Source organism: Mesoplodon bidens (assembly GCF_964165515.1).
Source record: "Mesoplodon bidens genome assembly, chromosome: 2".
Lineage (NCBI taxonomy): Eukaryota > Metazoa > Chordata > Mammalia > Artiodactyla > Ziphiidae > Mesoplodon > Mesoplodon bidens.
The window spans coordinates 182,824,999-182,846,415 of NC_138177.1; the positions used below are offsets into that span (position 1 = coordinate 182,824,999).

Genomic DNA, 21,417 nt, shown 5'->3' on the forward strand with positions numbered 1-21,417 from the left:
GGTTCATTTGTACCATTTTTTTAGATTCCACACATAAGCGATATCATACGATATTTGTCTTTGTCTGACTTCACTCAATATGACAATTTCTAGGTCTATCCATGTTGCTGCAAATGGCATTGTTTCATTCTTTTTTATGGCTAATATTCCATGGTATGTATACACCACATCTTCTTCATCCATTCCTCTGTTGATGGAAGCTTACATTGTTTCCATGTCTTGGCTATTGTAAATAGTGCTGCAGTGAACATTGGGGTGCATGTATCTTTTCGAATTATGCTTTTCTTCAGATATATGCCCAGGAATGGGATTGCTGGATCATATGGTAGCTCTATTTTTAGTTTTTTTAAGGAATCTCCATACCATTCTCCATAATATGTGTAATTTTTTGAGGAACAGCCTTGCCCTTTTAATTCTCGTGGCATTCCTCCTATAGACAGCATTGCTCCCTTTTTACAGGTGAGGAGACTGAGGCTTGGGGAGGTTAGTTACCTTGACCAAGGTCTAGCCCAAAAGAGCAGGGCTGGTGCACACCCAGGTGCCGCCTACAGGCTCCCCTCTGCCTCTCTCAGCCCTTCCCTGCCCTCCTGGGGAAGGTGCTCTGGGCCTCAGCTGACCCCTTTGCCCAGTGGCCTGTGTCTTCCTCTCAGTCCCAGGGCTCCCCAGGCTCTCTGGGGGTCCTGCCTACACTCCTCGTCGCCCCTTCGTCTCTGGAGACCTTGATCCGCTGCTCTCCCAGCTCTCCTCCCAAACGCCTCCCTTTCCTTCCAGAAAGAAGTGCAGATCAAATTCCACGTCCTGCTCACCTCCTACGAGCTCATCACCATCGACCAGGCCATCCTGGGCTCCATCGAGTGGGCCTGCCTCGTGGTGGATGAGGCCCACCGGCTCAAGAACAACCAGTCCAAGGTAGGAAGTGCTGACCACTGGCTCCGGTGCTCCCTGGATGGGCCGGCCGCCTGGTGCCCCCTGACGGGCCCCCTGTCCCCCCTCCCCAAGTTCTTTAGGGTCTTGAACAGCTACAAGATCGATTATAAGCTGCTGCTGACGGGGACCCCCCTTCAGAACAACCTGGAGGAGCTCTTCCACCTGCTCAATTTCCTGACTCCAGAGAGGTTCAAGTGAGTCAGGGGGGCTGGCCGGGGAGGTGGGGTGGGGGGCAGCCAGCAAAGAGGGCTCAGTGCCCGTCCCGGCTCTGGCGCTGCTCGCTGGACCTCGGTTTCCTCATCAGTAACGTGGGAGTGTTAGCTGTGCGCTGGGCCGTGCCGAGCCCCTGAGAAACATCTGCTGCTGCTAACCCTGCCATTTTTCCTCAGCTCTGCCCCTGAAGACCCCGGGGGTCCTCCTGGGCTCCTGTCCCTTCCCCACACCCCTGGCCCATTCCTGTCCCTCCACAAAGACTGAAGTGACCACATGGGGGGCAGCGATGGGAGGCAGAAGGCTGGGGTGGTGGAGACAGGGGTGAAGACAGAGCCCTGGCCGTCTTGTCTTCATCTGACCCCTCAGTTTCCTACTCAGGGGATTCAGGGTGGAGAATGCTGGTTCTGGAATCAGGAGATGTAGATTCGAGGGCAGGCTGGACTGTATAACCTTGGGCACCCATCAGCCTCAGTTTCCTTACCTGTGATATGGCTAAGAGTCCTAGAGACTGCATGTCCAGGACAGCTTGGAGGACAGGAAGGCATCCTGTGTGGCTGAGACAGCTGTGATGGGTGGGGGTGACACAGGCTTAGACAGAGACTGGAAGGACACCTAAGGCAGGGCCAGGGCTCCGTGGCCCACCAGCCAGCCTGCCCTGTGACAGGCCTGCCCTGTGACCCTCTGGCAGGTGGCCGGGGGCTCGGGGGCTGGCTGGCCTGCTCCTCCACCCCAATCCTGGTTCCCTTTGCAGAGGGCTTTGGCCTGCTCCAGGCTCTCATCCCAGCTTTTTCTTGCAGCAACCTGGAGGGCTTCCTGGAGGAGTTTGCCGACATCTCCAAGGAAGACCAGATCAAGAAGCTGCATGACCTGCTGGGGCCGCACATGCTAAGGCGGCTCAAGGCTGATGTATTCAAGAACATGCCGGCCAAGACTGAGCTGATCGTCCGCGTGGAACTGAGCCAGATGCAGAAGTGAGCAGCCTGCCCCGTGTCCCCTGGGCTTGTCTTCTAGATCAGAAGAGCCCGACCTGGCCTTCCTGGGCTGCTGCCCTGGGTGGGTGGGAGGGCCTTTCGGCCCCGCCCAGGCCTCAACTCACCTTCTGCACACACTTCCTTCTTAGGGCCTCTTAGATTTCAGTGACCAGGGCTGGGGCTGCCTGGGTCCTTGCACTGTCCCCCAGCAACTTGCTGGGCAGCGCCAGGCCTGTGGCTTCACCTCTCGGGGCTCCCCGTGGTCTTTCTGTAACTGGTACGAGGGCAGCAGCCCCCAGGCTCCCCGCAGAGCAGAGTGCCCTCTCAGAGGCTGGTGTGGCAGGTGTATCCAGCTTGCCTTTCCTCCTTCCTCCGGCAGGAAGTACTACAAGTTCATCCTCACGCGAAACTTCGAGGCGCTGAACTCCAAGGGGGGCGGGAACCAGGTGTCACTGCTCAACATCATGATGGACCTGAAGAAGTGTTGCAACCACCCTTACCTCTTCCCCGTGGCCGCTGTGGTAGGTCCCCGTGGCTGCCACTGTGGCCACCGTGATAGGTGCCCCTGACCACCATGGTGAGTGCCTGGGGCTGCCGTGGAAGGGCCTGAGGCCGTGGTAGGTGCATGTGGCTGTGTTGTGGTGGGTTTTCTGTGGCCCTCGTGGCAAGCAGCTGTGGCCGCCACGGTGCCCCTGGCTGCTGGGGCAGGTGCTCAGGCCCTCGGCTGCCAATCCTCCCTGAGAATGAGGATTTGGAGGTGATATGGGTCCCCACTCTGCCAGAAGTATCTGCAAACCTACCTCTGTCCACTGCTCAGCCAGGCCCTCTCCTTCTCTGGACCCCTTCTCGTGACCATAAAGTAATGGGGGGCATTGGGGCACCACAGAATCCCCTCCAGCCTCAGCGTCAGGGGACCCCAGGCCAGGATTCTGAGGGCTGACCTGGCAGTCGGGGAGGCCTGGGTGGGGCCCCCAGGTGATCTGATGTGCAGCCCTGGGTGAGAGCCTGGACCCCCCAGTCAGACCCCCGGCTCCAGTTCTGTGGTCTCAGGACAGTCAGTCAGTGATCCTCTTGGGGCCCCAGGTTTATCCTCTACGAAATGGGGACAATAACAGCAGCCCCCTGAAAGGGTGAGGACCAGACAGGAAGTCCACGTCAGTGCCCTCGGAGAGAGCTCGGCAAAGCAGTGCTCACTGCGGTCACGGCTATTCTGGTTCTAATTTAAACGCTCCACGGTTTATACCTTCCCCCTCCCCCATCCCTGCCCCCAAACAAGAAGACCAATGCAGAGTTAGGCGTGGAGGCCGTGCTGTGGGTGACCTAGACTCAGCCAACCCCAGGCTGAACTCACCATGGTGGCCCAGCAGAGGCCTTTGGGCTAAGGTTCTGCACAGCCGCGGGGCTGGGTTGGCCTTGCCTGGATGTGCCCTGCAGTGACTGCAGAGGCCAGGCCACATTCCTGCTGGGAAGGCCGGCTTGGCTCAAGACTGTGTCATCCTTCCGTCCACTGATGCCTGTGGTCTTGGTGGAGTGCCAGCAGGGGGAGATGGAGGGCAGGGCCGGCAAGTCTGAGCCCTGCCTGGGGAACGCGGCGCTGGGAGCATCTGTGTGACCTGCCCATACGCCCTACAGAACCTGGCCTGACCCGAGCTTGGGCTCGGTGCTCCACCCACTGTTGGGCCCTTGTCCACTCTCTGGGGCCTCTGGTGCAGAGTCAGAGAGGAGAGGGGAGCCCCCAATGCCCCACCTTCTGCTGTGTCCACAGGAGGCCCCTGTCCTGCCCAATGGCTCCTATGATGGCAGCTCTCTGGTCAAGTCTTCAGGGAAGCTCATGTTGCTGCAGAAGATGCTCAAGAAACTGCGGGATGAAGGGCACCGTGTACTTATCTTCTCCCAGGTGAGCTGCCCCCAGGTGGCTGCTGGCCTCCCTGCCTTCCCTAGCCCAACCCCACACCTGCAGAGGGCGTCCTGCCCCCACTAGCTGAGGGCACAACCTGCCAGCAGCCCCTCAGGTCCCAATGACATCCCCATGTGGGTTGTGTGTCAAAAGTTGCTCCTCTGGGCCCTGGTGTGATGCAGCCAAGGAGAGCTGGTTGGGCGCCAAGTTCAAGGTGCTCGGGGCATGTTGGTGGGGAGGACCACTGTCCATCCCACCAGCTGCTCCTCCTGGAGCTTCTGTCCAGGCTGGGATGACAGCCCTCTCCTCTCACCCGTGAAGCCCAGCTTCTCATGAAGGTGGGGCCCTGTGGTGGGGGCAGCTTGTGGGGGGTGGTGTGTCCCTCTTTCTGGCTTGATCCTGAAATTGCACTTGCAGCATCACTTTTTGGGCAGTCAGAGGCAAAGCTGTCCAGCCCCAGAGGTTTGCTTGTCTGTGCGCGTCCTTCATCCTTTTGCACCTGTCATACGTGCGGCTCTGTGCTAGGCATGGGGGTCCAGCTCTTGTCCTCAAGACCCTCATAGTCTAGTGTGGGAGATGGAGGTTAGAGACAGTTATCCAGCCCCAAGGTCATCTCTGTGATAGGGGTCAGGGATGGCCCTAGGGGCCTGGTGTGAAAAATGTTCCATGGTGGTGTGACTGAGCCAGAGACTAGGATGTGGCTCCTCTGTGTGCAGCAGTCAACGTGTAACAGCTGCTCCTGCCTGCAAGCCCCTGATCCCACCCTGGGCCTGCAGCAGGCCGAGGAATCTTGGGAAAGCTGACCAAGCCTGTGACTGTGGGCTGACCTGGAAACTGGATCCAGAATCCCCCAGCCCCCTGCCAACGTAAGACATGATTCTGGGCTGAGGCCCCAAGGGACCAAGTAGAGGGAACTGCACAACTTCTAGAAGTGTGCACAGAGAGAAAGTGACAGAGATGGAGCCCTGCCAGCCAAAGTAAGCCTGAAAACCCCAATTCCAAAGCTCATGAAAGCGTTCAATGAGACATTGAATGTGGCATCCCACAAAAGAGTAAGCAGAATCCAAGGGGAAGGAATAATAGAATAGCCTGGAAAGAGTTCAGATAAACACATTTAGGGACCTCAAAGATACCAGAGTAACACTCATAAATCAAGAAGAAATCGATTAAGCACAAGCAGCAAGAAATAAGACTAACTGGATAGGAAAACGATCTGCATGAAATGGAAAACAAAACATTTCAACAGACTGGATAAACTCTCAACACTGTTGAAGAGAATGGTGATGAATGGGAACCTGGCATTGAGGGATTTCCCCAGAATGCAGCAGAGAGAGACAAAGATAAAACTGAGAAATAACACGGAGGATGCCTTGAGAGGCTCTGGTAATTACGTACTAGGAGTTGCAGAAGAAGAAATAGAGAAAATGGCAAAGAAGTCAGACTTAATGAGAATTTGCAGGCAGACATGGAGAAAGATGTGAGGTCTCAGGCCTGAAGTGCACTCTGGAGTACCGAGCAAGATAAATACAGTAAGTCCCCTACATATGAATGAGTTCCATTCTGAGAGCACGCATTCATTAAGTCCAATTTGTTTGTAAGTCCAACAAAGTTAGCTTAGGTATCCAACTAACACAGTCGGCTATATAGTACTGTACTGTAACAGGTTTATAAGACTTTTCACACAAATAACACATAAAAAACAAACAAAAAATAAAGAAAACGTTTTTAATTACAGTATAGTACCTTGAAAAGTACAATAGTACCAGCTACGTCACCGCTGCTTTTACGCTTGCTTCCAGACATCCTGGGCTTGAAATAAAGATACTGTACTACTGTACTCTATACAGTACTGTACAGTAAAGTACAAAAAAGCACAACCGCTTGTAGGGGATGCATGCGTATGACAATGTACGCCAGACACATGCACTAACTTACGTGATTGGGCATGCGAATGCACGTTTGCATCTTTGAAGCTTCACAACTTGAAGGTTCGTATGTAGGGGACTTACTGTATAAATAAAGGAAGCCCTAGGCACATCATAGGGAAAATGCCACACTTCAGACCTAGTATCTACAAAGGAATGACAATCAGACTGTCCTCAGATTTCACATCAGCAACAATAGGTGGCAGAAGACAACTGCAAAGCCTTCAATACACTGTGGGAAAATGGTGACTGATAATTTTATATCCAGCCAAACTCTCTCTCAAGATTGATTATGGGAGGAATATGGGAGCTCAGAAGGGACTGCTTTTCTCTTCTCATAGGAAAGGGTAAAATCAGGGAAGACATCACAGAGGAGGTGCTGTTTGAGTTTCCTAGGCGGTAAGGGGGTGGGAAGAGAGTTCAGGTAATTTGGGATGGTTGGAGAGTATGAAGGAAGCATTGGGAAATGAAGCCCAGATGGGGCTGGGCACCAATCCTGCAAGCCTGGAACGCCAAGGTGAGGATTTGGGACTTTATCCTGTGAGGAGAGAGTTGGGAGGCGCGTGCTGAGAGCTGTGTCTTAGGCAGACGGCTGTGGGGCTGGTGTGGGGGATGGAGTGGCTGCTCAGGGGTTGAGGCTGGAGGCTGCATTCTTCAGAGAATGGCCCTGCATCAGGTCTGCCTGGGTCCCACCTGTCTCCCCACTCAGCAGGCTGCTCTGTGCTCCCCCACCTGTCATGGGGTCCCTGCTCTGCGGCAGTGCCTCAGGCATACCATGTCCCCTGCAGATGACCAAGATGCTGGACCTCCTGGAGGACTTCCTGGAGTATGAGGGCTACAAATATGAGCGGATTGATGGTGGCATCACCGGGGGCCTCCGGCAAGAGGCGATTGACAGATTCAACGGTACCCCCGCCCCACCCCACCCCGGGCCTTCACTGGGGGCCCCCGTCTGCCTCTCCTTCTACGCTAGGCTCTTAGCCAGACCGCTCAACTTATGGTCAGGGTAGCTGCTTCTCAAACGGCCGAAGAAAGCAAACCAGTCCTTAGGTCCTAATAGCTGGTAAAGGGATTCATTCTGTGGAACTTTCCAGGGGCCTGCTGGGGTGCAGGAAGCCGGTAGATAACACTTGCTCAGAGCTGAGAAACAGACGAGGAGGAAGGCAGAAGGGGAGGAAAATGCCTCTGTCACTAAATGAAGCCGGTGCTGAGGGTGTGGCCAGCACCTGTGGGCCTCTGGTACGGACGCCAGCTAAACCTCCAGTTATAGGCAGGGCCGGATGGGGCCTGTCCCCGGAGCACAGGCTGCGGGGAGGGCCAGAGCTGAGCAGCGCTCCCTTAGAGGAAGGACAGAGGGCAGGGCAGGGCCACAGGCCCGAACTTCCAGCCTGCTCTCCTGCTTGCCTGGGAAGGAGAGGTGAGGGGGGCAGGCCAGGAGCTGGCTCTGGAGTGGAGGAAACCTCTGGAGGGGGAAGTGGTCCAGCGCCTCTTTAGTGGCAGGTTTGCAGCAAGTGCTGATGAGCTCTCTTTCCCTGGGGCTTGTGGCTGCTTCCCGCCTTCCACCCTCAGAACAGGGCTGGGGTCCCACGGCTCCAAAACCCAAAGCAGCGATTCCTGTTGCCCACTCACGTCAGAGGTAAATTGAGTCCAGTTTCAGCATCTAGATGCGGCCCCAGCGCATGTCTAAGTGGGAAGCATCAGGAGGATCGGGGACCTGTTTGCAGCTCGAGTGAATGCCGTGGTCAGTCCCAGGTCACTCAGTGAAGGTCCCCGATGGGCCTGAGAACCAGCTGTCCTGCCACAGTGGGCACTGACCAGAGCGTCGGCCTGGGCCCTGGAGCTGTGACCCTGAGTGTTCCTTGGCCACTCTGACAGCACCATGGCCAGGGGAGCTGTGAGGGCGGGAAGGACCGAGTTCCCCAGGGCTCCCTGGGGCCTGACCCTCAGGGGCTCTGCCCGTACTTGCTGGCTGTTTGCAGTTTCTTCTTTGCCCGCCTGGGCTTTGAAAATCGGTCCCTTCTCATTCTGGCTCCATCCTGTTGGCTCAGGGCTCAGAGCTGGGGGATCCAGGGGCTCAGGTGGGCTGCTCTGTCCCCCGGCCCGGGCCCCCAGGCCTCCTCCAGCTTCCCTGAGCACAGCTCAGGCCATTGCTGCCTGTGATGGGGTCACAGTTCCAGCCCTCCCGGCCCCGATCTCCCCTCCAGCTCTCCCGTCTGCCATCCACCTGTCCCCACCCCTACCCCTCTGGGTGTGCCCCTCACTCACCCCGCTGGGCGCCCACCTCTCTTCCTCAGCGCCTGGGGCCCAGCAGTTCTGCTTCCTCCTCTCGACCCGGGCAGGTGGCCTGGGCATCAACCTGGCCACGGCAGACACGGTCATCATCTACGACTCAGACTGGAACCCGCACAATGACATCCAGGTGTGTGGCCCTGACACCAGAACCCTCTCAGAGGGCCCCTCGCTGACCCTGGCTCTGTGGGCTTTCCCTCCCTCCCCGCACAGACTGTCTCAGGGCTTTACCTCTCCCTGGACCCGCCTCGTGGAGTCCCAGCCCCAAGAGGGACCTGGGAGGTGAGCCCCTCCAGCTCCTTCATTGTACAAGAGGAAACAGCCCAGGGAGGGCAGGGGGTGTGTCCAAGAACACGCAGCGACCTGTGTGACCATGACCGCTGGTCTGTCCCATCAGTCTTAGGGTCAAGGCCGTGGAGTGGGGCAGGATGAGGGGGTCCTGGGACCCAGAGGGGGCCAGTTTGGGAGGAACAGGAAAATAGAGTTGAGGGGACAAGGCCTGTGGAGGTGGGGAGAGGAAGAGATGGAGGCGGGGGCCATGGGGCTGGTGAGGAAGGATGAGAGGGTTGGGGGGCAGGGGTTGTGGGAGTAGAGACACACTCTGCTGTCCATGGCCACCCGTCTCGGGGCAGGGCCGGGCACACACACACTTTACACTCTTGGGGCGCACACGCAAACTTATGTCTCATGCACGTGTGTGCACCCGTGCACTGTCACCCACACAGATCTAATCACACCGGATCACGTCACGTGGACACCTAATGCGCAAATCCCCAGGTATATCCTTGTATCACACCCTGTCCTCACAGGGTGGCTGTGCATCTCCAACAGGTGGGCTTACGGTCCCACTAGTGGTCACTCCCGGGGAGGTGCGGCCCCCATCTCGGCATGAGCACCATCAGAGCCCTGTGTGGCTTCATTACATCAAGCACACTGACCACACTGCCGCTCACACCCCTGCCTTGCACACCTGCAGTCACACCGAGTTCCATCTGCACAGGCACCCAGGCCCACAGGAGGCCACACAGGATGCGAGCACAGCTGTCCTGGTGCACACACATCTCCACGGGCAGTCAGGCAGCTGGTTCCATGCAGAGCGCGTTCATGAGCCCATGTGCATGCCTCCCCCCACCCTCTGGTACCTGAGCCTGAGCCCCCAGCTCTCGGTTGAGCTATGGGTGCTAAGCTGCAGGTTGCCCCCAGGCCTTCAGCCGCGCCCACCGCATCGGGCAGAACAAGAAGGTGATGATCTACCGCTTTGTGACGCGGGCCTCGGTGGAGGAGCGTATCACGCAGGTGGCCAAGCGCAAGATGATGCTCACCCACCTGGTGGTGCGGCCCGGCCTGGGCTCCAAGTCCGGCTCCATGACCAAGCAGGAGCTGGACGACATCCTCAAGTTCGGCACCGAGGAGCTCTTCAAGGACGATGTGGAGGGTGGGTATCCCGGGTGCCGGGGCACGGCAGGGTGGTCCTGCTCGAGACACTCCCTTCCCGGGGCATCTCCAGTGTGCAGCCTTTCCCTCCTCCGCTCCCCCCTCCTGGCCAGGATGGGCAGGGCCAGGGTGGCATCTCTGGCTGCTGTCCCCCAGCTCTGCGGCCCCCCACCTCTGTCCTACAGGCATGATGTCTCAGGGCCAGAGGCCCGCCACGCCCATCCCTGATGTCCAGTCCTCCAAAGGGGGAGCCATGGCCGCCAGCGCAAAGAAAAAGCATGGCAGCACCCCGCCAGGTAGGGGCCGACCCAGCCCAGCCCCCAGACCCCTGTACCCTGGATGGCTGCTCCTGGAGAGGAAGGGGGCCCCCCAAACCCATTTTGTCAGGTTCCCCTGCCTGTGGACTGTAGCCGGGCGGGCAGTGGGCTGTTACCTTCTCTCATCACCGTGCTCCTCTGTTGCAGCCCCTGGAGGGGACTGGGAAGGGCCACTGTCTGGAATCTGTTCTGCTGGGGGTCCCCCCAACTCTGCACCCTGTCTGCCCCCAGGTGACAACAAGGACGTGGAGGACAGCAGTGTGATCCACTATGATGACGCAGCCATCTCCAAGCTGCTGGACCGCAACCAGGACGCCACGGACGACACGGAGCTGCAGAACATGAACGAATACCTGAGCTCCTTCAAGGTGGCGCAGTACGTGGTGCGCGAGGAGGACGGCGTGGTAAGCCCCGCCCCTCCTCGGCCCCGCCCCTCCTCGGCCCCGCCCTCAGAGACCACGCCCCTCCCTTCCGCGGCTCCACCCATCTGCGGCCGCGCCCCTACCGCAGCTTCTCCCTCTACTCTCGGAAACCGATTATCCCGAAGGCCGGCTCCCTGGTCTCTCCACCCTCCACGCGGACCCTGGGTGCTAATTATTCTTCCACGTGCCAGTTTTCCTTTTGAAACTGGGGGCCTCCTGAGGACAAGGGTGGGGCTTATTCTGTTCTATACCCCGGTGCCTGGCACAAGGCCAGGGAGCACTTGTGGAGCGAATGAATGAATGAATGAATGAATTACCGCGGCAGGAGCAGGAAGAGGAACATATGGGGCTGGGGGTGATCAGGGAAGGCTTCCTGGAGTAGGCAGGCTTTCCAGTTCCTCCTTGAGCCCCTAGAGGGTGAGATGTGGTAGAGGCAGCGAGGCCCCCTAGGGGCAGAGACGCGCGCCGGCCCCGCCCTCACGGAGCCCACGGCACCTGCGTCCCCAGGAGGAGGTGGAGCGGGAGATCATCAAGCAGGAGGAGAACGTGGACCCCGACTACTGGGAGAAGCTGCTCCGGCACCACTACGAGCAGCAGCAGGAGGACCTGGCCCGCAACCTGGGCAAAGGCAAGCGCATCCGCAAGCAGGTCAACTACAACGACGCCTCCCAGGAGGACCAGGGTGCGTGCCCGGAGGGAGGGGAGGGCATCCCTGTGGCGGGAAGCCCTGGGGGCGGGGGAGGAGGAGCCGTGCGGAGTGGCCTGAGCCGGGAGGCGGTGGGGAGAGCTTCTCAGAGAGAGGGGGCTCCGGGGCAGGTGTGGGGTGTTGGGTGTTTGGGGGAACGCGATGGGTAGTGGTTCAGTGACTTCACGGCTAGTGGTGTGACTTTAAGGCAAGCCTCAGTTTCTCCGTCTGTAAAATAGGGACGACGATGGTATGAGGCCTTAGAATGTAGGGCAGGGTTGTAGGGATTCTACGGGAGCTCACAGGAGGTACACGAGGGCTGCTTTCGTTGTCAGTGTTCTCGGGCTGGGGTGTAGGGGTTTGGTGTGGCCCTGGGTGTGGGGGGCTCGGGTGGGCTTCTGCCTGCACAGCTCACCCTGCACCCCTCTGCCTGACCCCCCACAGAGTGGCAGGACGAGCTCTCAGACAACCAGTCCGAATACTCCATTGGATCCGAGGACGAGGACGAGGACTTTGAAGAAAGGCCGGAAGGGCAGAGTGAGGCGCAGCGCCGGGCGGGGCCGCGCGGCGTGTCGGGAGCCGGTGGTCGGCGTGGGGCGCCCCGGGGGCCTCAGCACAAGCGTCCATCCCCCGGAGTGGGCCCTGAGGGGCCTGCTGTCCTGGGGCGAGCTGCTGGGTGGGTTGGGTCAGGACTCCGGGCCCGGCTGAGGGGTCGTGGCGGGCTGCTCCCCCAGGTGGACGGCGACAATCCAGGAGGCAGCTGAAGAGCGACAGGGACAAGCCCCTGCCCCCGCTTCTCGCCCGGGTCGGCGGCAACATTGAGGTGGGGCCTGCGTGCACCCCCTGCTCTCCCAGCTCCCCTTCCCCGGATTTCCCTCGTCCCCTTTCAGAGCAAAGAGATCCCCGCGCGGAGGAGGGGCGGGAGGGCTGGGGGGTCCCGCTGGGTCAGTGCCAAGTAGAGGTGGGCCTGGGCTGTGCCCCTCTGGGTCCTGCCCCTGCGGGAGGCCCCTGCTCCTCCGTGCTTCTCCCTTCCCTGTGCTTTTCTCCCTCGTCTCTGAATTCCCCGCTCCCTCACCCTGATCTCCGCCGGCCCAGGTGCTGGGCTTCAACGCCCGACAGCGGAAGGCCTTTCTGAACGCCATCATGCGCTGGGGCATGCCCCCCCAGGACGCCTTCAACTCCCACTGGCTGGTGCGGGACCTTCGCGGGAAGAGTGAGAAGGAGTTTAGGTAAAGGGGCTGAGGTGGTGGCCCAGGGCATGGCCGCCCGCCCTGGAGCGGGCAGGCTCTGGCTGGGCGGGCCAGCACAATGGGTGGCGTTTCCGCCAGGTGAAGGGCATCTGGAGAGCTCGCTGCTGTCAGATGTTGGCGTGCCTGGGGTCCAGGCCCGGGCAGGGCTCATTTGCAGAGAACGCTGACCAGTTCCCTCTGCCAGAGCAGCTGGTGTTAACGGCAGCGCAAAGGATCTGGGTTATCCGGGGCAGGGCTGTCCCAGGAGGGCTTCTTCTGTCCTTCCCTGGGGCCTGACCCTGCCAGGCCTGGTTGGGAGGCAGGCGGCGGGTGATGATTCCAGTCAGGAGGTCCCCCGGGGGTCCTGCCAGCCCCCTCAGAGGGTCCTGCCGCCCCCCACTCCCTGAGCCCCAGTCCCCCCCACCCCAGAGCCTATGTGTCCCTCTTCATGCGGCACCTGTGTGAGCCGGGGGCTGACGGCGCGGAGACCTTCGCAGACGGCGTGCCCCGCGAGGGCCTCTCCAGGCAGCACGTGCTCACGCGCATTGGGGTCATGTCACTAGTTAGGAAGAAGGTGGGTGAGTAGCCTTTGCTGGGCTTTTCCTGGCAGCCGACCACGGCCCAGGTGTGCCCCTGGGAGGTCAGCGGGTAGAGGGCAAGTGCCTGGCTGTCCAGGGTCTGAGTCAGGCTAGAGGCATGGACCCATGATGCCTCTCTGGGTGGAGAAGTCGGAGGGGGTGGGGACTGGAGGCCGGGTTGGCAGGTGGGGACGGGCTGGGGGTCGGGGCTGGCAGGGGGGTTTGCAGTCAGAAGGGCATGTGGCATGGCCAGCCTCGGGTGGAGGCGGCACCTCTGCCTCACCCCAAGCTTGGGATGCCCCCGTCCCACGGGCCGCCCTGAGGCCCTCACTTCTGAGCTGCGACCCCCTCCCTCCCCTCTTCCCTCCCACCTGCCCCAGGTTCAGGAGTTCGAGCACGTCAATGGGAAGTACAGCACCCCGGATTTGATCCCCGAGGGGCCCGAGGGCAAGAAGCCAGGCGAGGTCATCTCCTCGGATCCCAACACACCAGTGCCCGCCAGCCCTGCCCACCTTCTGCCTGCCCCGCTGGGCCTGCCAGGTCTGGGCTCTGTCGAGCAGGGGAGGGCACCTGGGTCACAGGAGGTGGCGAGACCCCACGTCCTCCCCACATCCCGCAAGGGCTGGCCTCCCTCCCCGCCCAAAGCTTCTGGCTGCAGAAGTGTCACTCCCCTGAGAGATTTTCTTTTTAATGACAGCTTTGAGATGTAGTTCACACACCACCGTGTTCCATCTTTAGAACTGTATTATCCAGTCGTTTCTGGTAGATTCATAGGATTGTGCAACCATTGCCTCTAATTCCAGAATGTTTTCATCACCCCAAAGAGAAACACATACTCATTAGCAGTGGCTCCACATTCCTTCTCCTCGTATCTTCCTCAGCAACCACTAATCTACTTTCCGTCTCTCTGGGTTTGCCTATTCTGGACATTTCACGTAAATGAAATTATACACTATGTGGCCTTTTGTGCCCGGCTTCTTTCACTAGCATAATATTTTCCAGGTTCATCCATGTTGTAGGGTATCAGCACTTCATTCCTTTCTGTGGCCGAATCCTATTCCATTGTTTGGATCCACCACATTTTTTTTTTTTTTTTTTTTGCTGTACGCGGGCCTTTCACTGTTGTGGCCTCTCCCTCTCCGGACACGCAGGCTCAGCGGCCATGGCTCATGGACCCAGCCGCTCCGCGGCATGTGGGATCCTCCCAGACTGGGGCACGAACCCGTGTCCCCTGCATCGGCAGTCGGACTCTCTATCACTGCGCCACCAGGGAGGCCCCGGATCCACCACATTTTGGGTATCCACTCATCAGCTGATGGATTTGGGGTTGTTTCTACCTTTTGGCTATTGTGGATAATATTGGGAGTAACATTGCTTTGAACTTTTGTGTTCAACTGAAAACAAGTGTCTTCATTTCTCTTGGGCGTATAGCTAGCAATGGAATCACCGGGTCACATGGTATAACATTTTGAGGAACTGCCAAACTTTTTCACAGCGACCACACCATTTTTCATTCCCACCAGCCATATGTGAGGTTCCAGTTTCTCTACATCCTCACCAGCACTTATCTGACTTTTTGCTTACAGCCATCCTAGTGGGTGTGAAGGGGCGTTTCGTTGTGGGTTTTTTTTTTTTTAAATAAATTATTTATTTATTTATTTATTTTGGGCTGCCTTGGGTCTTTGTTGCTGCGCGTGGGCTTTCTCTAGTTGTGAAGAGCGGGGACTACTCTTTGTTGTGGTGTGCGGGCTTCCCATTGCGGTGACTTCTCTTGTTGCAGAGCACAGGCTCTAGATGCACGGGCTTCAATAGTTGTGGCACGTGGGCTCAGTAGTTGTGGCACGTGGGCTCAGTAGTTGTGGCGCACGGGCTTAGTGGCTCCGCGGCACGTGGGATCTTCCCGGACCAGGGCTCGAACCTGTGTCCCCTGCACTGGCAGGCGGTTTCTTTTTTTTTTTGCGGTATGTGGGCCTCTCACTGCTGTGGCCTCTCCCGTTGTGGAGCACAGGCTCCGGACGCGCAGGCCCAGCGGCCACGGCCCACGGGCCCAGCCGCTCCGCGGCACGCGGGATCCTCCCAGACCGGGGCACGAACCCGTGTCCCCTGCATCGGCAGGCGGACTCCCAACCACTGTGCCACCAGGGAAGCCCGGCAGGCGGTTTCTTAACCACTGCACCACCACGGAAGTCCCTCGTTGTGGTTTTGATTTGCATCTCTCTTTTGATTTGCATTTCTCTTTTGATTTGCATCTTTGATGGCTGAAGATGTTGAGAATCTTTTCATGTGCTTCCGGGCCATTTGTGCGTCTTCTTTGGAGAAATGGCATTTCAGATCCTTTGTCCTTCTTTAATGGGTTATTTGCCTTTTTGGTGATTCGTGTGTTTATCTGGGCAAAGCATCTTCTTCCCTCAGTCAGACCCCTCAGGCCAGGGGCGTCCTGCCTATCCCAGGTGACAGGTGCGGCCCTGAGAGGCTCAGCGCCTCTGAGGACATCCTGCTTCTGGGCACAAGTGCCCTCTAGTTTACTAGACACGCCTAGTTTACTTCCTGGCCCCGTGTGCCTGTGGGCAAGTCCCTTCCCCTGTGAGGTAGTGACCACCTCCCAGGGCTACTCAGAGCACGTGGGTCACTGGCCCTTTGCAGGATCAAGAACTGACTCAACGTGGGGGAGGCACGTGGCCAGTCAACCAGCCTGGAAGCCGGGACCACACCCAGCCGTCCTGGCTGCTAGTCTGCGCCTCCACTTACCTCTCTTCCTGGCTTCCAGATGGGAGGCCCCCCCTGCATGTAGCTCCGTCCTGTCGGCCCCTGGCTTTGGCCTCACTGGGCCCAGGGTCCTCCGAGGCTCCTCACGTTGCAGGCCTGGCCTGGGTGCTCTCGCTCACCTGGTTCACCTGTCCTTCTGGAGGTGCCGGGCCCAGGATCCTCTCTGACGCCCCATTTTCTGCCCTTCTCCCCTCCCCGCCCCAGCTCACCTGTCTCACCCTGTCTCCCTTGATCTTTCAGACAAAATGGAAGCCCAGCTGGGCTACTTGGAAGAGAAGGAGCTGGGGGTGCAGAAGCCAAAGAAGCCCCCAGAAATCCTGGTATGGAAGATGCAGGTGTCTGGGCCCCTGTGGGATGGGGGTGGGTCTGGGGACCTTCTCAGGCCTTGCCCAGGCAGCTGTCACTCAGGCCCCCTGGTTCCAAGTTCGAGCCTCTGTGTCTGGGGAACGGGTTGCAAGCAAAAGCAGTGGGAGCCGGGAGAGTGCGTTCCGAGCCCAGCACCCCTTCCCTGCCTCCACTCCTGTTGAGGCTCCAGGCCCCGCAGCTCCCTAGTCTGTCCTCCCTAGGCCCTGCCAACTGCCCTGGACAGAGCGGAGGGTGAGGACAAGCACGAGAACTCGGATGGCAAGGAGAGGGCCCGCGAGGAGCGACTGGAGGAGATGGAGAAGGCCCAGCCCTCCCCAGAGCAGCTGCCGAAAGGTGCGGGCTTCCACCTTGAGGCAGTGTCAGGCCTGGGTCAGAGAAGAGCAGCCAGGCCGCTCTCTACCCCGTCTCTCCCTGGCCGGGTGGTGGGCTGTGCATTGCTCTGTCCTAGCACCATAGGTCCCAGGGTGAGGGGAGAGCCAGGGGCTCAGTTCTCTATATGTGGGCTTTAACTTTTCCTGCTGTACAGTTTGGGGGTTATTGGGCTACATCTTTTTTATTTTTTAAAATAATTTTATTTATTTATTTTTGGCTACATTGGGTCTTTGTTGCTGCGCGCGGGCTTTCTCCAGTTGCAACAAGCGGGGGCTGCTCTTTGTTGCGGTGCACGGGCTTCTCATTGCAGTGGCTTCTCTTGTTGTGGAGCATGGGCTCTAGGGTGCACGGTCTTCAATAGTTGTGGCTCGCGGGCTGTAGAGCACACAGGCTCAGTAGTTGTGGCCCACGGGCTTTGTTGCTCGGCAGCATGTGGGATCTTCCCGGACCAGGGCTTGAACCCATGTCCCCTGCATTGGCCGGCGGATTCTTTTTTTTTTTTTTTTTTTTTTTTGCGTTATGCGGGCCTCTCACTGTTGTGGCCTCTCCCCTTGCGGAGCGCAGGCTCCGGACGCACAGGCTCAGCGGCCATGGCTCACGGGCCTAGCCGCTCTGCGGCATGTGGGATCTTCCCAGACCGGGGCACGAACCCGTGTCCCCTGCATCGGCAGGCGGACTCTCAACCACTGCGCCACCAGGGAAGCCCCGGCCGGCGGATTCTTAACCACTGCGCCTCCAGGGGAGCCCGGGCTACATCTTTTTATTAATTATTTCTGAATCAGTGGCCTCGTGGTCTGAACACATGAGTCTGTATAATATTGTTTTTATATGATACTGTTGAAACCTGCTTTCTGGCTTAATGTGGTCAGACCTTGTAAATGCTTATGTGTGCTTGAAAAGAATGTTTGTCCTTTCATTGCTGGGTGTAAGGTTCTAAATATATGCATTAGATCATTATGCTGTTCAGATTTTTTAATATCCTTACTTATTTTTGGTTTGCTTTGATCAGTCACATCTGAGAGACTTGTGTTAAAATCTCTCACTGTGAGTGTGGGTTAGTCTCTGTCCTCGTAAGGCCAGATTTTGTTTCGTATAGTTTGGGATTGGGTTGTTAGGTGCATATTGGTTCAGGTTTTTTATAATTTTCTGGTGAAGTGTTTCTGTTTATTATGTAATAACCTTCTTATCCCTCCTGATACTTTTTGCTTTAAGGTTCATTTAGGCTGATTTGGATTGAGCTTATTTTTGTTTAGTATACACTTGGTGTATTTTTTTTTTTTTTTCTTTTTGGCCATACTGTGCAGCATGCGGGATCTTAGTTCCCTGACCAGAGATTGATCCTGGGCCCCCTGCAGTGGAGGCGCAGAGTCCTAACCACTGGACCGCCAGGGAATTCCCATACTTGGTGTATTTTTTTCTATCCTTTTACTTAAAAGTAGAAATAAAAACTTTATTGTGATATAATTCACATTCCATACAGTTTACCCATTTAAAGTATATCATTCAGTAGTTTTTATATATTCACAGCATTGTAGAATCATCAGCACAATTAATTGTAGAACATTTTCATCATTCCAGAAAGAAACCCTATGCCCATTAGCCCATTTTCTCCTCCCCACAGCCTGTGGCAATCACTAATTTATTTTCTGTCTCTTTGGATTTGCCTGCTCTGGACATTTCATATAAATGGAATCATAAAATATATGCCTTTTTATGTGTGACTTCTTTCACTAAGCATAGTGTTTTCAAGGTTCATCAGTTTTGTACCATGTATTGGAACTTCATTCCTTTTTGCTGAATAACATTCTACTCTGTGGATAGACCATATTTTATTTTCCCATTCATCAGTTGATGGACTAACCCAACATCAGTTGGGTTATTTTGCCTTTTGGCTATTATGAATAATGCTGCTGTGAACATTTGTATATAGGTATTTGTGTGGACATAGATTTCAGTTCTCTTGGGTATATACATAGGAGTGGAATTGTTGGATCCTATGGTAACTCTAGTATTTTGAGGAACTGCCAGATTGTTTGCTACAGTGGCTGCACCACTTTACATTCCCACCAGCAGTGTATAGTTTTCCAATTTCTCCACATCCTGGCCAACACTTGTTATTATCTCTCTTTTTGATTATAACCATCCTAGTGGGTGAAAAGTCATAGCTCAAGTGGTTTTGATTTGTATTTCCCTTCTGTGTAAAGATGTTGAGTATCTTTTCAAGTGTTATTAGCCATTTGTACATTTTTGCTGGAGAAATGTCTTTTCAGATCCTTTTGTCCATTTTTTAATTGGGTTATTTGTCTTTTTATTATTGAGTTATGAGTTCTTTATAATACATGTTCCACATCAGATATGGTGATTTGCAAGTATTTTCTTCCATTTCTTAATTTTTAATCTATCTGTATAATTAAGTTTTAGGTATATCTTTTGTAAACAGTATATGGTGGGATTTGTTGTTTTAAATCTAATCATAGAATCTCTACCTTTTAGCTGGCAAATTTAATCTTGTTACATTTATTATAATAGCTAGGTATTTGGAGGAATTTCTACTCTTATTTTGTGCTTTATATCACCGTTGCCTTTTCTTCTTTTTTCTCCTGACATCTCTTGGATTGATCACATTTTCTTTCTATTTTCCCCCTTTCCCCTAGACTTCTTTGGAAGGTTTACAGTCAGTTCTATTTTGTACTCTTAAATTTTTAGCATGTCACCTCCTGAATACTATAAGGACTGTAGGCAACTTTAGCTCTGATGCACTCCCTTTTCATCTGCCATGTGCTGTTGCTTATTTCTAAAAGTTTTGTGTTTGCTTGTTGGTTCATTGTTGCTTTGTTCAGTGTCCTCCTTCCCAAAATACACCTTTCAATGGTGCTTTTAGCAAATTTCTGTGGATGGCAAATTCTCTCATTATGTGTTATTTTTCCTTTACATCTTACTGTATTTTTCTTGAATAATAGCAGAATTCGAGGTGGGATAGGGGTTTTCCCTCAGCACTTGAAGATGTTATTTCTTTTGTATTCTGGCTTCCATTGTGCTGAGAAGGCTGCTCTCAGGGTAATTGCTGCTCCTTTGTAGGAAACCTGCCTTTTCTATCTTTCCTAACACGGAAAGACCATTTGTAAGATACTCTGTTTGTCTTTGGTCATGTGCAATTTCACAACGATGAAATTTTTATTTATTCTGCTTATGACTGACTGTGATTCTGTGATTCTTTTTTTTTTTTTTATTGACTGTGATTCTTACCAGCTGAGTGTTGTGTCTTCTATTGGTTATCGGCAGATTCTCAGTCACTCCCTCGCTGAATGTTATCTTTCCTCCCATTATGTTTATTTTCTCCTGGCATTCCTCTTACTCATCAATTCATTCCTTCACCCAACAAATACATAGTGAAGGCCTGCTGTGTGTTGGGGGCTGTCCTAGGCTCTGGGGACACAGACAGTGAACCAAAGCCACAGACAGTGAACCAAAGCCAAAGCCTTCACGTGGACTTTGTATTCTACTGGGGATGGAGGACTGAGGCCTCCTTTGCTGGCTCTCAGCTGGGGGGCCATGCTTAGCACCTAGAAGCTGCCCACGTTGCTTGCCACGGGGCTCACTCCATCTTCAAGCCAGCAGTGGTGCACCAGTCCCCCTCAGGCTTCAGATCTCTGACATCCTTTTCTGTGACCATTCAGAGAAAACTCTGCTTTTAAAGGGCTGGTGTGATGAGGTCAGGCCCACCTGGATAATCTCCCTCTTTTAAGATCACCTGTGCCTCATCGCATGACCTCCTCAGGGGAGTAGAATCCATCACATTCACAGTCCTGACGACTATGTACAAGGCTTGTTCTCCAGGGCCAGGAAGTCGTGAGGATGTCTTAGAAATCTGCAAGGAGATGTCTAAAATGTTAGTGATTATGTATTTCATTTCTAGAAATTTTATCTGGCTTTTTCTACTTCCATTTTTTTTTTTTTTGATTTGTCTTTTCTTACGGATTCTCTTCCTTTTTTTTCTCTCTGTCTGGCTGTGGGTATTGTTTTCTGAGTTTCATTTGGGTGCATCTTCATCAGAGATTGTTTTATCCATGAGAACCCATGTCATTCCTGGGTAGCAGGAAATGTCTCACCTTCTATTTCCATGAAGCCCAGGGCCTAGTGGTCTCACTAGTGACTTGGCTGGTCTGGGACCAGTCTTTATGGCACAGTTCAGATTCCACAGCCTGCATGCCTTAGTGTTGGATTTGGACCCTCACTGGGGGCTTTCTGCCCCCTAGATTCCATGTGGGAGCCAGGCTTCCTCAGCTTGGCCATGAGCTGGCGGATGGAACTTTCCCTCTTTTGCAGAGAGCACAGCAGTTGGAGGGTGTTGGTTCATTGGTTTAATTCCAGTTCTCTGCATCTCTGGGGCTTGCGGCCTCATCCTTCCTGTCTGGTGTTGAGACACCAGGCCTCTTCCTGGTGTCCAGTCACCCTCTGCCCAGGCCCTCAGCATATGCTTCTCGAGCTTTGAGTTTCCATTCATTTATGGCACTTGGCAATTTCCTTTTCTTCTTGTGTGTGCACCCGTGTTTTTTTTTTTTTTTTTCTGTATGCGGGCCTCTCACTGTTGCGGCCTCTCCAGTTGCGGAGCACAGGCTCCGGACGCGCAGGCTCAGCGGCCATGGCTCACGGGCCCAGCCGCTCTGCGGCATGTGGGATCCTCCCGGACCAGGGCACGAACCCGTGTCCCCTGCATCAGCAGGCGGACTCAACCACTGCGCCACCAGGGAAGCCCCCGTGTGTTTTTTTAATGTGATAGATATTGCCTGACACTTCTGGGTGTCTGTAGGAGGGGTTTTGTGTTAACGAAGGCCTGACATGTTGCCAGAACTTTGAGCCCTCTGGTTATCATTGTGGTAGGGAGGGTTCGGAGACGGTGCCTTGAGAAGTTTGGGGGGAGGGTGCTGCCGGGATGGGTGGGTGGGGTGAGGTCCCGCCCCCACCCTGCCTCCCCAGAGAACCCTCCCTGATGGCACCTGTTGGACTTCTGAGTAAGATGATGGAG

General features: G+C 55.4%; 1 protein-coding gene across 2 annotated transcripts in view; it reads left to right on the forward strand.

Moving 5' to 3' along the window:
- Positions 1–21,417, forward strand: part of CHD5 (chromodomain helicase DNA binding protein 5) — a 64,778-nt gene that overhangs the window by 34,600 nt on the left and 8,761 nt on the right. For both annotated transcript variants that reach the window (XM_081224500.1, XM_081224499.1), the window contains exons 16-33: positions 772–909; positions 1,000–1,121; positions 1,938–2,111; positions 2,491–2,632; positions 3,877–4,008; positions 6,722–6,839; positions 8,228–8,352; positions 9,426–9,657; positions 9,842–9,952; positions 10,205–10,377; positions 10,903–11,077; positions 11,525–11,617; positions 11,815–11,903; positions 12,176–12,309; positions 12,739–12,883; positions 13,268–13,427; positions 15,894–15,973; positions 16,220–16,352. In XM_081224500.1, the coding sequence (XP_081080626.1) occupies positions 772–909; positions 1,000–1,121; positions 1,938–2,111; positions 2,491–2,632; positions 3,877–4,008; positions 6,722–6,839; positions 8,228–8,352; positions 9,426–9,657; positions 9,842–9,952; positions 10,205–10,377; positions 10,903–11,077; positions 11,525–11,617; positions 11,815–11,903; positions 12,176–12,309; positions 12,739–12,883; positions 13,268–13,427; positions 15,894–15,973; positions 16,220–16,352 (2,476 nt within the window). The remainder of the gene's footprint in view (positions 1–771; positions 910–999; positions 1,122–1,937; positions 2,112–2,490; positions 2,633–3,876; positions 4,009–6,721; positions 6,840–8,227; positions 8,353–9,425; positions 9,658–9,841; positions 9,953–10,204; positions 10,378–10,902; positions 11,078–11,524; positions 11,618–11,814; positions 11,904–12,175; positions 12,310–12,738; positions 12,884–13,267; positions 13,428–15,893; positions 15,974–16,219; positions 16,353–21,417) is intronic.